Raw genomic sequence first — 13,338 nt, 5'->3', positions numbered from 1 at the left:
TTGTAGTTTGTAATTACATTGTGTGTGTGTGTGTGTGTGTGTGTGAGAGAGAGAGAGAAGAGAGAGAGAGAGAGAGAGAGAGAGAGAGAGAGAGAGAGAGAGAGAGAGAGAGAGAGACATACATACATACATACATACATACATACATACATACATACATACGGAGGTCAGAGTACTACTTGCAGGTCAGTTTTCTTCTTTCATCTTCTGGGTTCTGGGTTTAGAACTTAGCCATGGCAAGCATCACCCTTAATCTGATAAGCCATTTGCTTGCCCACATTTGTGTGTCTGTTTTTTTTTAGGATAATGCTTCTTTGCAAAGCAATACCTTAATACTCTAACTGATAGATTTGTATACATTTCACACACAGAAAATATTTAGTTTTGAAAGCCACTTTTAAAATTTTATTAGAGAAATAGTATACTATGCAACATGATTTTAAATGGTTGTCAGCTTTATTGTCTTTGATATTTGGATTTCAGGTCCAACATTCTCAAATTGAGTTCTTACAGCCTATGTCTTTCTATACTATGACTTATTTCTGAAACTCTTCTTAGGTGACCACAGAAGGGGTAGGAAATATTAATCACATAATGAGGACAGTCAGCATATTTATTTTTAAGCATCATCTGCTTATGAACCTTAGAATATTCCTAGTTGAAATTCCCATTTGTTCTCTATGACTAGAGATCTGGGGAACTAAGAAGTGTTCTTTGTATAAAGAGTTATTCAACATAGATGACAATAACAGCTGCCCCTCTTAGAACTGTACAACTAATGCAGTCTATTTGAAGATTCATTTAACTAATCAAATTTATACATTTACTAAGGCTTAGAAAAGGTACATTACATTGTATTTGAGTAGTGTTTTACCATTGCAGAGACAAAGTAAAACCCAAGAGGAGAGAAGAGATTATTGCTTGTCATTAGTGTTAATAATCTTTGTTTGACTTACTTGCTAATGTTTATTTACATTTTTTGGTTCGTATTCTAACACTTGTGTTTTCCCCCAAGGCTTAAACAAATTATGTTAGCCTACAAAGTTGTGAATCTTAGCATTTTGTGCACTTTTTTTTTCTTTACCTTTTCTGCTTCTGTCTTTGTCTCTTTATAATCACCCATAATAAAGCCTAGCTGTATACTTCCCTAATCTTCATTACACAATTGTTTTCTCATCATTATTGCTTAATTAGATGGCGTTGCATACAACAATTTCAGAATTTAGACTGCAATGTTTTATGAGGAAACAGCTGATGATTACATATTATTAAAACCCTCACATTTTTGTACCTCACAAGACTGCTATTATCATATTTTTTTAATCCTCAGAGACAGAAGTAAGAACATAATTCTGCAGGTACCTAATGGACTTCACTCTGAGTTACTTGCATTGTATAACCAACATCACAGTATACATGAGAAAAGGTGTAAAAGTGATTACTGGTTCTTACTGGTACTTACATGTGACTTTGCTCTGCTTTTATATGAGCTGTATTATTTATGTTTAAAGCATAGGCCTACATAAAGCAACAGTTTAGTACAGTTTTTGCTGTATAATATTAAGCAATATTGCTGCATTTAAGCTTTATTTTCCTTTTGTAGAATCTTTTAATGGGTCTCCTACAGGAAGCATAAATTTGGTAAGTACTATTTATGGATACTTTAATTAGTAAAGTAACTTGGAAATAATGTGACAGGCTTTTGATACTTGTAAATAAGAAGCTTCAAACCGCCCCCCAAAATGAAAAGATATTGTTGTGCTTTTAAAGAAAAGTTAAGTTTATAAGGCATCTGCGACTTTGAATTTTCACTTGTAAGAAATGGGGATTAGACCACATCTGTATAGCTGCGGTTGAATTTTATAAAGGGATTGATTTCTTTATCACGGCATATTGGAGGCAGGGCAGGACATCTCTAATCTCATGGCCAGCCTGGTCTACATAGTAAGTTTCATGACAGCCAGAGCTATACACTGAAGTCATATCCTTAAAAGAAAAAAAGGAATTAGTTTGTCATTTTTGAACACTATATTGATGTATTTATTATCCTTAAAGCTTTAAATCATTTTTCTCCCACTTTTAAAAGAAATGGTAAGTAGTTGGGATAACTTTCAACTTAGTTACTGTGCTATTGCTGTGAAGAGACACCATTATTCATTCAGTCACCTCTTAGAAGAAAGCATTTAATTGGGCCTTGCTTACAGCTTCAGATAGTTAATTCATTATCATCATGCAGGTGGAAATGATGCCTGATAAGTAGCTGAGAATTTCATCTTAATGTGTAGGCAGAGAGAGAGAGGGATTGGGGGAGAGAGAGGGATGGAGAGAGAGAGAGAGAGAGAGAGAGAGAGAGAGAGAGAGAGAGAGAGAGAGAGAGAGAGAGAGAGATTGTACCAGGTCTTTTCTTTTGAGTCACCAATCAGCTCCCAAATCCTGACTTGGAGACTAGTTTTGAGTTATTGGCCTCCCTTAGCTCATTTCTGGCTGGCTCTTTTAACTTAAGGTATCCTGTTTCTCTTTATCTGCCTTTTTCCTCAAGGCTGATTCCCTTTCCATCCCTCTGTGTATCTTACTCTGAGTGCTTCTCATGTGTGGCTGGCTGGCAGCTTCTGGCTGGTGGCCCTGGGCATGTCCCTTTCTTTGGCCCTCATAATCTTCTTTCTCCTCCTATTCATGCTGTCTGCCTTCCAGGCCTGCCTAGCCCTTTCCTGCCATGCTATTGGCCATTCAGCTTTTTATTAGATCAATGAGGTGCCTTAGGCAGGCAAGGTGAAACAAATGCAACACTTCTTTACATAATTAAACACACATCTTTACATCATTAAACAAAAATTTAACACACCTTTACACAGGAAAAGTAATATTCTGAAGCATAACACATCTTTACCTAGTTAAATATTGCACAAGGGACTGGCCTGGTCTGAGCTTGGGAACCCTCAAAGCCCCCTCCTAGTGATACATTTTCTCCAGTGAGCCCACACCTCCTACTCCTCCCCAGACAGCTCACCAACTGGGAACTCAGCACATAAACATATGCACCTGTGGAGGACATTCTCATTCAGCCTACCACATATGTGTTTGAGTGTGTGTCAAAACAATTCAACTCCTTACAAAAAGGGTTTTTTATTCAGAATTTTATGGCAATTACATTTTATTATTTAGAGAATTAAGAATGATAGGTGTTTAGCATATAAACTCCAGTGGCAATAATTGGTTGTGTGTTCAATAATGAACATATTATTTCTCTTATGTATCTGCTCTTGCCATTGAATAACTTAACTCCTAGAGTCCTATTAAGAGGAAATATGGGTGTTCTGTGAAATATTCAGTTTATAGTTTAGAGACAGCCCAGAGGTAAAGGATGACCTTTTCTATTTTTCTTCCAAATTTTCTAATAAGTTGAGAGGTTTATTGTGATTTTTAATGGGTTTTGAGATCTGTAGGCAGCTATACTATTCCTTATTTGGAAATAACTAATGGAGTAAATGTTCTTCTCAACACAGAGTCTAGTCTAACTTGCAAAACAACTAAAGCAGATCAGCCATAGGCATGCCAGATTCTTTTTAACTTTGAAAATGCTTTGTAAAATTTTTACTTGTTATATTTAAAAGTGTCATAATAAAGGCCAGTACAAGACTGATCCAGACCCCTGAACATGGATGTCAATAAGGAGGCCTCTACACTCTAGGAAGCCTCTGGAAGTGGATTAGCATTTTTCCCTGGTGTAAGAAGGGACTCTGAGAGCCCATCCCACGTGAAGGGATGCACTCTGGCCCTGGACACATGGGGAAGGGCCCAGGCCCAGCACAGGAAGATTTGAAGGACTTTGCAGAGCCCCCCCCCCTCCCCCCCCCCCCTTGAAGGCCCTACCCTGCCTGGGGAGTGGTGGGTGGATGGGTGGGGGGTAGGCTGGGGGTGGGGAGGAGGGATGGGGGTGAGGAGAGGGAGAGGGAGAAGGGACTTACATGTGAAACAAGCTTGTTCCCTAACTAGAACTAAATAAATAAATAAATGTGTCAAAATAAAAAGGAATTGTTTTTAGAACATTTAGTATTAACAATAACTTTCATCATATATATATATATGTAAAGTTTGTAAATTTTGGAAACTTTTCCCAGTTTGGAATTTTCTAATATTCATATTTATAGTGTTTATACAAATGTTTAAACAATAGTAAAATGTGATTCTTTTGTTCCGTGTCTGAAGTAGGTGCTTTTAGAAGTTAAGAGGATTCCAGAAATCTCTAGATCAAAAGTCACATTGGAAGTCAGTTACTTGTAATGTTTTTTTTTTTTTTCTTAAGTCTTTTTAAGTTCAGGCCTTGATGTAGCTGGAGTCACTCAGATTTGTTTTCTGTTATGAATGAAAAGTCTAGTGACTGGGTGAATTTTAAAAATAGAATTATAAACTAAATGTAGTTACTGGTTGTGATATACTGAGCCGTGAAGATTTGACACATCATCCAGCTGAGATTAGCAGGCAGATTATTCCTGCTGTCTCTACCACTGACATTGTAATTGTGTTTGCTGAGCTAGCAAAGAACACTTCTAGTTTTAGCTAGACACAGTGGTATCTGCTTATATGTCCAGCTAGTCTGGAGACTGTGGCAGGAGGATCATTTGAATCCTAGACTTCTTTGTCAACTTTGACAGCAGTCCGTAAAATCATCCAAGAGGGAGAAAAGAATCCTACATTTAATTTTTGCCGTAACATAAAATTAGAAAATAAAAAAGAACCATTTTCTTTCCTTTGCAAGAAGTTTAAGATCGTTAGCTCAAGGATTGCTTTATAAACTGTGGGTGATATTAATGCACTTGTTTTAAAACCACAATTTTCTTTTACCAAAGTACTTTTTCCAAATTGGATGTAATTCTGGAGTTAATACTGTTATACCATTTGGAATTTTGTAGTTTAGTTTTTACTTACTTGTGTATGATAATTGCAGTGATATTTAGGAAGATTTTTTATCATTATGTATAGTATAAAAGAGGATTATTATTATGCTTTAGTTTTGCAAAATTATTTTGTGCTTTTTTGGTGCTGTGTTATTGAAAGAACTCATAGTTTATAAATTACAGGTAGATACTGGATATGTAAAATAATCTTATAGCTAAATTGTGCTGCGTCTATTAAGAAAACACTTTAGTGGGAGTCTCATGTTTTACTTCTTCCCAGGGTATCTTCACTTACTCTGTGTCCTAACAGAGGTGTGGAACTGTTATTAGTGCATCAAAACTTCCTGGAGATTAAGTGCAAAGGGGTTTTTCCTGGAGCCAGAGATAGAGTGTATGTTCTGTCTAAATATCAAGGTGTATGCCTATTTCCTAGGTCTAGGAAAAATGTGTTGAGTATAAGCACATTGCACAGTGGGTCTTAGGTAGAGGATAGCAATTATACCAGAGAGTGATGGGGGTCACTCCCAACTCTGCTGTTCTTGTTGGCATTCAAGGGAGAACCTTGCATTCGGGGTCTTGAAAAGGCAGCTTCAGGTTGCTTTGTCTTGTTGTCTTTGTGTGCCCTGTCTGCCTTGGCATGGTGCTTGTGTGTGAAGGGCAGGGAGTGCATGTGTGTATGGCCAAGTGATTTAAAATTTAAACTTAAATTAGTTTAGTAGTTAAATTAATTGTTAATCAATCAGTAATGATTTTGTTTGTAAAATTATAAATTTTACTAACAGAAGTCTTAGTCTGTACTCACTTCCATTTGCTAAGTAGTCACAATGGCTAATAACTATAATGAGCAGTTTTCTGAATATTATACATACACTCTCATTAATCTCAATACCCTACAATGCAGGTTTCATTACCCTCCTTTTGTGCTAACAACTGTAAATCTGTCAGTAGTGTATTTTATGGTTATATTTTTTATTGTAAAGAGTTCCTACTTTTTATTTTCTTCCTTTATATTGTCTGTAATTGAAAGTAATTTACTATATGTGGATAAGTTATGGAGAGGCTATTGTGATATGTTTAGTTGGTTACTAAATTGTTTGGCTTTATAGTTTCTTTTTTGTTTTTGTTTAAATTTGAGACTGGTATTGGGTGTAGCCCTAGTAGACTTTACACTCAAGGTTGTAGCCTCAGTTTCCCAAGTGCCAGGAGCACAGGAGCTTAGCTTAGCTCCCTCATCTAGCTCTCTCAGTGTAAATGCACAGCATCCTGGTCTAAGATGTGGGGGCCATGCACATGCTATAAAATGTATGTGAGGTGACAGAGTGGTAGACCTTTGATAGAGAATTATTAATACTTTTCCTGAAAAGTTTTCTTCCCTATTTTTCCCCCCAGTCTTTAGATGACCTTTCAAATGTGTCCTCTGATGACTCTGGACAGCTTCATGCCTACATTTCCGACACTGGTAAGAGGCCTTGTGCTGCAGCTTCTACTAAATACGGGTGATTGCACCATCCCAGTTACTTTTACAATTATTGTTGCATTCAGCTTGGTATAAGATCATATTTTCTAATTTCTTTTTCTTGAAACACATTCTTCATTAAGTCCTGTAATGTTTGGTTGCTTGTGTATTTAGATGTTTTTCTTCTCGAAAGTTGCCACTGTTAACATTTGAAGATGCTTACTTCTAAACACTGTCATTTCAGGTAAATTCTAGAGCTAGTTTTTTCCTCTTTCTGCTTGAATCTTGCTGATACTCACTTTCAGAATTCCCTTTTCTTTTTCACAGAGATCTCCCATCTGTATTTGCTTTCTTGTACTCAAGAGCTGGCAGAGACAGTTGGGCAGATGGGACTTGTGCACATTCCTCATGGAACCTCCCAGATGCTTTAATGAGTTGAGCGACCTAGGACCATGCATAGTCATAAATAACGCTGAGGAGTATTAGAAATGGCAGCTTTCTCCCTGGCCTCTCTCTGTTCCTAGAGCATAGGGATGTTTTTGCTATTCTTAATGCTGAATTATATAGAGATTGGTGTTCTCAATTAAATTTCTTTAGTTCTACATTTTTTTCATTTTGAAAAGGTTTTATTACTTAAGTCTAGTTTAAAAAATGATGATCTGCATTTTTAAAAAAATGGCTTTGTTCTCTTTTTCTCAGTAGAGCTAGAGACTCATTTTGTCTCTTCTTATCTGCTAGATTTCTGGAATAAGTTACCTGTCAGTTGTTCCCTCACCTTTTACATGTAGTGAATACAAATATTACTCTCCTTGTAGATGTCACTAGAGAACACATTGTCCATTAAAGTAGAGGTCTTGTTATTTTTCCTTTTAAATTTTGAACCACCTTTCCTTCCATAATTTTTTTAAAAAATTAAAGAAAATATTTTTTTTTCTTTCCTGGCTTGTCTTCTAATTAGAAGGATGTCTTTTCATGTAATAGTCTTTTATTTCTTAGAAACATTAAATTTTATGTCTAGAAGAGGACATTCTTCTGTGTCTCTGGTGTTAACATTTCTCTTTTTAGGCTGTTCTGACTTCTAGTTTAATCAATTGTTTATTTTTCAATAGTGTATTATTCTTTAAATGCACAGAAGAATAAGGCAAAACATTTTTAATAAGTGGCTTTTTCTCTCATTCAAACATACAGACAGTCTGGGGAAGCTACATCATATAGTGGGGTTAAGAGCATAGCTTTTGACCAGTTGCCCGAGTTCAGACTTCACTCTGTAGCCTCACCTCCTGTGAGGTTTCTGCTGGGATTTCTTCACCTGTCAAGTGGAACCTTGATAAAAATGCCCGTCTATCTCATGGGCTAGCTATAGGCATAACTAACAATTGCCTATGTGTGGCAGGCATCATACATGGGTGCCTGTTTGATACTGACTTTTCTACCTGGACACTGTTCCATAATCTCATGGCCTGAACATTTCTGTTATTATAAAAACTATAGTTCAATACTCTGTTGCTCCAAAACTGGTCTATGACCTCTAGTGTCTTCTTATCCCTTCAACAAATTATCTGTTTTCTGAATCTTAAAAACATTAACCTCATTATTCTTGCTGTTGTCCATGCACCTGGGTAGTCTCTTTTCTCTAACAATTTGTGACCCATCTTGATTATCCCTTTAAAAGGGATTTGGCTACATGTGCTTTGTCTCTTCTGTTCCTGGTGTCTCCTTGTTCTCACTAATTTGTAATTGGTTATGGTGAGTTGCTTGATGGGCTACTGCACTATCTTTTCCAAACATTCCTTGAATACAGTTGATAAAGCCAATCCATTATTGATCTGGCAACAGTGCTTAGAAAAGCTGAATCTTTATCTTGATGAAAACGCAGTCTATTACTTGATATGCCTGAGTCTGTAAGAGAAAGTTGGTAAAGTGTGAGCAGTGCATACAGCTAAAATGTATATGTAGAATGTGATGACCAAAGTATTCTAGTACTAATATTATCGCCAGTGTAATTATCATTAGCCAAATAAAAAGTATTGGTAATACATGTAAAGGGAAGGAAAGACCCTTTTAAGTAGGAAATGCAAATTTTAGAAAAGTTGCTGTAAATAGTTAACTGTGAGGCTTTGTTCATGTATATTTGCCAATATAGATACCTACTTTCATGTTATTGAAGTAATTTACTAAGAATGTACATAGAAACTCCTTTGCTAGATGATTTGAAAGACAGCAGAACATTTAATCAGTTCTAAAACCTCTCCTTTTGCCACCTATAATTGTAATCTAATACTATAATTGTAATCTATTATTATATCAGTAATAGAGTTTTTGGCTAATATAATAGTCCAAACTGTCACAATGCCTTCCACACATGGCAATGTTGTAAAAGTAGCTGAAGAAATATAGAGGTACCATAGGCCATGAGGAAAAACAAGTTCTGGGAAGTGAAGAAGCAATGATGCCAATGAGGCCCATTGCAACATGAAGATCACCATCTTGTTTTTGATGGCATTTTTATGACCCCAGTTTAGAAAAAGAAGAGCTGTGTCCTTTACTCAGTGTCATAAAGGGAAGATTTATGTCAAACAAGAACTAGGAAAACCTAGTTTTAAAGACAAAAATGTGAAGTCATAGTAGGGAATAGTATCTGATACCCCCTCCAAAGTATGTGCCTACATGAGTATATTTGCACTTTACTGGCCTTTAGTTATTATATAACCCAGCATCTCAATCCACAGAGAGTTAGTATAGTTGCCCCTCAGAAGTCATGGCATATTCATTCCTCAACATCTTCAGGTATCACAATCCACCTACAGATGTTCTGTTCTTGCATATGAAGTCATAGAATATTTCATGTGACCTGTGCATAGCCTCCCGTATGTTTTCAATCATCGCTGGATTGGTAACCCAATGTGACAAAATGCTATATAAACAATTGTTGTACTATAGTGCCTAGAGAATAAGGATAAAGATTTAAAAACTTAAAGATCTGTACATACCAGTATACCTGTACAAGCATGTTTAAAAACTATCTTCAGCGCTCAGTTGGCTTAATTTAATTTAAGTATACAGACAACCACCTGTGTGAAAATCACTTAGAGTGGTAACAGCTTCCCTGGTACATTTCTTCATAATCCTGGGCACTCTGATGCGTAAGCTTGAAAGTGAGTTTCAGAAAGCAGCTCCAGGAAGAAATAGGAGCCACAGTAAGGGAAAGCTATGTTCCTGAAAAATCAGAAATGACAATCGTGATAGTCCTTAAATATGTTGAAAAATATTCAGAAGAATAAATCTTAAGGCAAGCATGAAAAGAAGAGCCAATAAAAGAATGTAAAATAAAAAATACGGTGATTGAAATTAAGATGAATGCCCAATTAATAACTTGAGTACAGGGGCTAAACTGCCTTGGTGCCTGCCCCACATGGCAATGGTATAAAAATGACTGAGGGAAGATGTAAACAGGTGCTGTAGGCCATGAGGGGAATGGTGGTTCAGTTGGGAAAGTGCTTGCCACAGAAGCTGGAGGCTTGGAACTTAGATTCCCAGCATCCATGTAAAAGTTGCAGCAATGTAGCATGTCCCTGGAAACCAGTGCTGGACAGGTGGAGAGTGGAGTATCCTTGAGGCTTGCTAGTCAACTAGTCTAGTCAATTCTATGAACAACTCCGGGTTCTGTGAGAGACCCTGTCTTAAACAAACAACCAAACAACCAAGCAAATAGAAAATAGAGCCTGGGAAAGATAGGCAATGTTGACCATTGGTTTCTACATGAGTGTGCACACATGCTTGCACTCCTACATGTATACACATACTAAGTTACATGTGAGAAGAAAGCAGTGAAGAAAACCTCCAACAGTGGTTCTCAAACTGCATCATCCTGACCTTCTTGGGTGTTGCATATCAGGTACCTGTAGATTACATACATACAGTGCAATTCACAACAGTAGCAAAGCTAGAGTTATAAAGGAACAGTGAAGCAGTTTTATGGTTGGGGTCACCATTAACATGAGGAGCTGTATTACTGGGTCACAGTGTTAGGAAGGTTGAGGGCCACTGCTCAGGAGTAGAACAGTAAGCCTCTTTACCTGAGTTAAGACTAGTGCAGAGTAGAAGCAGATACCACCTTTAAGTTAGGCTCCCTGGCTTGCATGGTGTATGGAAAGTCAGTAGGATGAAGGCTTATTGATTTATTTATTGCTGCTGCTGTTGCTAACTTCCCAGAATAAACTACGCTTTGAATTGTTGAATATAGTTGGTAACTCTGAGAATAGAATTACAGGAGATAAGCTGTACGCTGTGGCTTTTTTGTTGTCTAATTGAACAGGCCTGAGTTAACTATAAATAAATAGTAAAAGCTTAGTGTTTGGTTTCCGAGGTTCCTAGTGTATGAAATGTAGGAGACACCGCTGCTTCACTCAGAGTAGTACTCTGGGAACAGTCTTAATGATAAATAAAAGCTCATAGGAAGAAATTCCAGCGGCTGGTGACATCATATCTTTAACTTGTTTTATGTTGTAGTCATTGTTTATAATACCATATACATGTGAGCACAGAGGATTGGAATCTATTTTATCCTTTGCTGCCATTCTTTTGTCTGTCATTTCAAATTCTTCATTTCATGTTGTCTTTTTTTGTTTGTTTTTGTTCTTCATCTTCCTCCTTTTGTGTCTTTTGTTCCTTTCATTTTGTTTGAAATGACTAGTATATGCTGACTATGACCCATATGCTGTGGCAGGCGTTTGTAATGATCATGGCAAGACATACGCGCTATATGCCATCACTGTACACCGGCGCAACCTAAACACTGAGGAGATGTGGAAAACCTATCGGCGTTATAGTGACTTCCATGACTTCCACATGAGAATCACTGAACAGGTAATGAGTTTGTAAAGCTTGTGGCCGTTATACTGTTTCTTGGTTCAGCTTTGGATCTGCATTTCTCTAAAGATGCTCACACTGAATAAAGTTAATGAGAAAAAATAAGGTACTGATATTTTATATAACTGGCATGATTGGTGGCATGATTTTGCGCAATGAGCCACTAAAATCAGTTGCAGACACTTGAACCACTGTCTCATTTTTTTTAAGATGCATGTATTTATTTATGTATATGAGTATTCTGTCTTCCTATACATCTGCATGATAGAAGAGGGGATCAGATCCCATTATAGATGGTTGTGAGCCACCATGTGGGTGCTGGGAATTGAACTCAGGACCTCTGGAAGAACAGCCAATGCTCTTAACCACTGAGCCATCTCTTCAGCCCAGTCTAATTTATTGTAAAGTGGTACTGTAAAATGGAAAAGTTAAATGGATGTGTATTTCCGATCTGCAAGAGAAAACAGGTGGATGGAGAGGAAGGGAGGGGGGACCCTGTGCTGTGCAGAGGTGTTGCTTGCAGCAGGGAAGGAGACTGCTAGAACTCATTTGAACACAGTGGTGGTTTGGGAGGCATAATTCAAAGCTGCAGTTATTTTGAATGGTACTTTATCCAACAATGTTGCCAAAACCTGCATACTTTGAATAAGTTATCATGAACCACAATCTAAAATGAGCTTGACATTAACTAAATACTGTTTTCAATTCTTACTGAAGTTAATCCTATTTTGTAGAAATAACTATAATGACTTCTAAAGTTAAATGAAAAGAAACTGTTTCCCTTTATTATTTTTGAAAAGTTATTTTTTCTTCTTGTTAACCTAGAAAAAACCATACCAGGTGAGATGCAATAGGTAATCTGTGAAGCTTTTTTTCACTTTTGAAAGTTGCTGATTGTTTTGAAATTTTAGTTTTATAAGTAGTATTAAGCCAATAGAATAAATAATGCCTAATTGGATTCCAAATGGCTTTGTACTATAGAAATCAGAAAATATTCTTTTCAGTTAATATATTTGGAAAAATATGGTTGGTACCATGATAATCTCATTAAAGTATTTAGCAGATAGAGTAAGATAAACTAATAGCTTTAAATTTATCAAAAAAAATGAGGTGTTGATCAACTTCAGAACATCGGTTATAGGACTGTTTTTAATGAAACAAGTAATTGTCTTTGGGCATGTCTTTTCATTTATGTTTTCCTGTGTTAATAGACCTTTTATGAAGGAGTCTTCACCTCACACTTCGGAAAAACTGCTTACTTCTTATGTATCAGATCATTGTCTAAAAGCAGGCAGCTCAAATAGCTCTTTCATGTACTTGAGCCAATCATAAGTTTTTAAAAATTATTAATGGCCAAGAATAGTTTCACTTAGTGCAAATTAATGGGAATTTGGTTTTATAGAACATTTTTCTATGTACAAATAGTTGCAATTTTTTTCTCTTAACAAAAATAAATAAGTAGTACTTAAAAGTGAAATGATTTTAAAATTGGTTTCATTTTGCTTAATTTGTTGAGTAATGTTTTTTCTTAGTCAAAATAAATGAACTATCATTTATTTTCTTTAAAGGCCTTAGTAAATAGTCTTACATTTATGGAGAAGGAGAGCACAGAGTCAGGTTGGCTTACAGCCTACTCCCTCACTAAAGACCTGTTTTCCATGAGTACAACATAGGGTACTAGATGTGAGGCCTTCAGCATGTGAGCTTGGGAAATGTGTTTCAGACCCTTGCTCCTTGGTAAGACAGGAAACTGAGTGGGTAATTTAGAGCCATATGCATAAATAATATTTTAGGAAATTGTCTATCTTTTAAAGCAGCATAGGATTTTGACTTCCACAGTTTAATTTAAAAAGGGGGAAGAGGTTACATATTGGAGTTATGTGTAACCAAATTTGTGAGTTTATCACATTACTACTGCAGTAGGAATTGGTTTTCTTCATAGAGATAATGTATTTTAAACAAAGGATGATTTTAAAAACTTGGGTTGCTTCAATGTATGTAATATGGAAAGAGGAAGGAGACTGCCTAAAGCTTCAGGTACTGGCAGTTGGCCAGGCCATTCATAGTTCAGTCCTGCTCTCAGGGCATTTTAGCAACCTCTATAGTAACAGCTTGTCT

General features: G+C 36.5%; 1 protein-coding gene across 3 annotated transcripts in view; it reads left to right on the top strand.

The window, feature by feature from the left end:
• Snx13 (sorting nexin 13) overlaps window positions 1-13,338 on the top strand; it is a 103,669-nt gene that overhangs the window by 68,360 nt on the left and 21,971 nt on the right. For 2 of the 3 annotated variants that reach the window (XR_004770030.1, XM_027419753.2), the window contains exons 16-18: window positions 1,604-1,641; window positions 6,285-6,354; window positions 11,045-11,217. Coding sequence is in view for 2 of the 3 variants with exons in the window: in XM_027419753.2 (XP_027275554.1) it covers window positions 1,604-1,641; window positions 6,285-6,354; window positions 11,045-11,217 (281 nt within the window). In the remaining variant the exon portion in view is untranslated. The remainder of the gene's footprint in view (window positions 1-1,603; window positions 1,642-6,284; window positions 6,355-11,044; window positions 11,218-13,338) is intronic. The other variant, XM_027419754.2, reaches the window with a different exon arrangement.

This window comes from Cricetulus griseus, chromosome 5 (genome assembly GCF_003668045.3).
Source record: "Cricetulus griseus strain 17A/GY chromosome 5, alternate assembly CriGri-PICRH-1.0, whole genome shotgun sequence".
NCBI lineage: Eukaryota > Metazoa > Chordata > Mammalia > Rodentia > Cricetidae > Cricetulus > Cricetulus griseus.
Note: the sequence above shows the minus strand (reverse complement) of the source record. Positions and strands in the feature narration are given on the sequence as shown.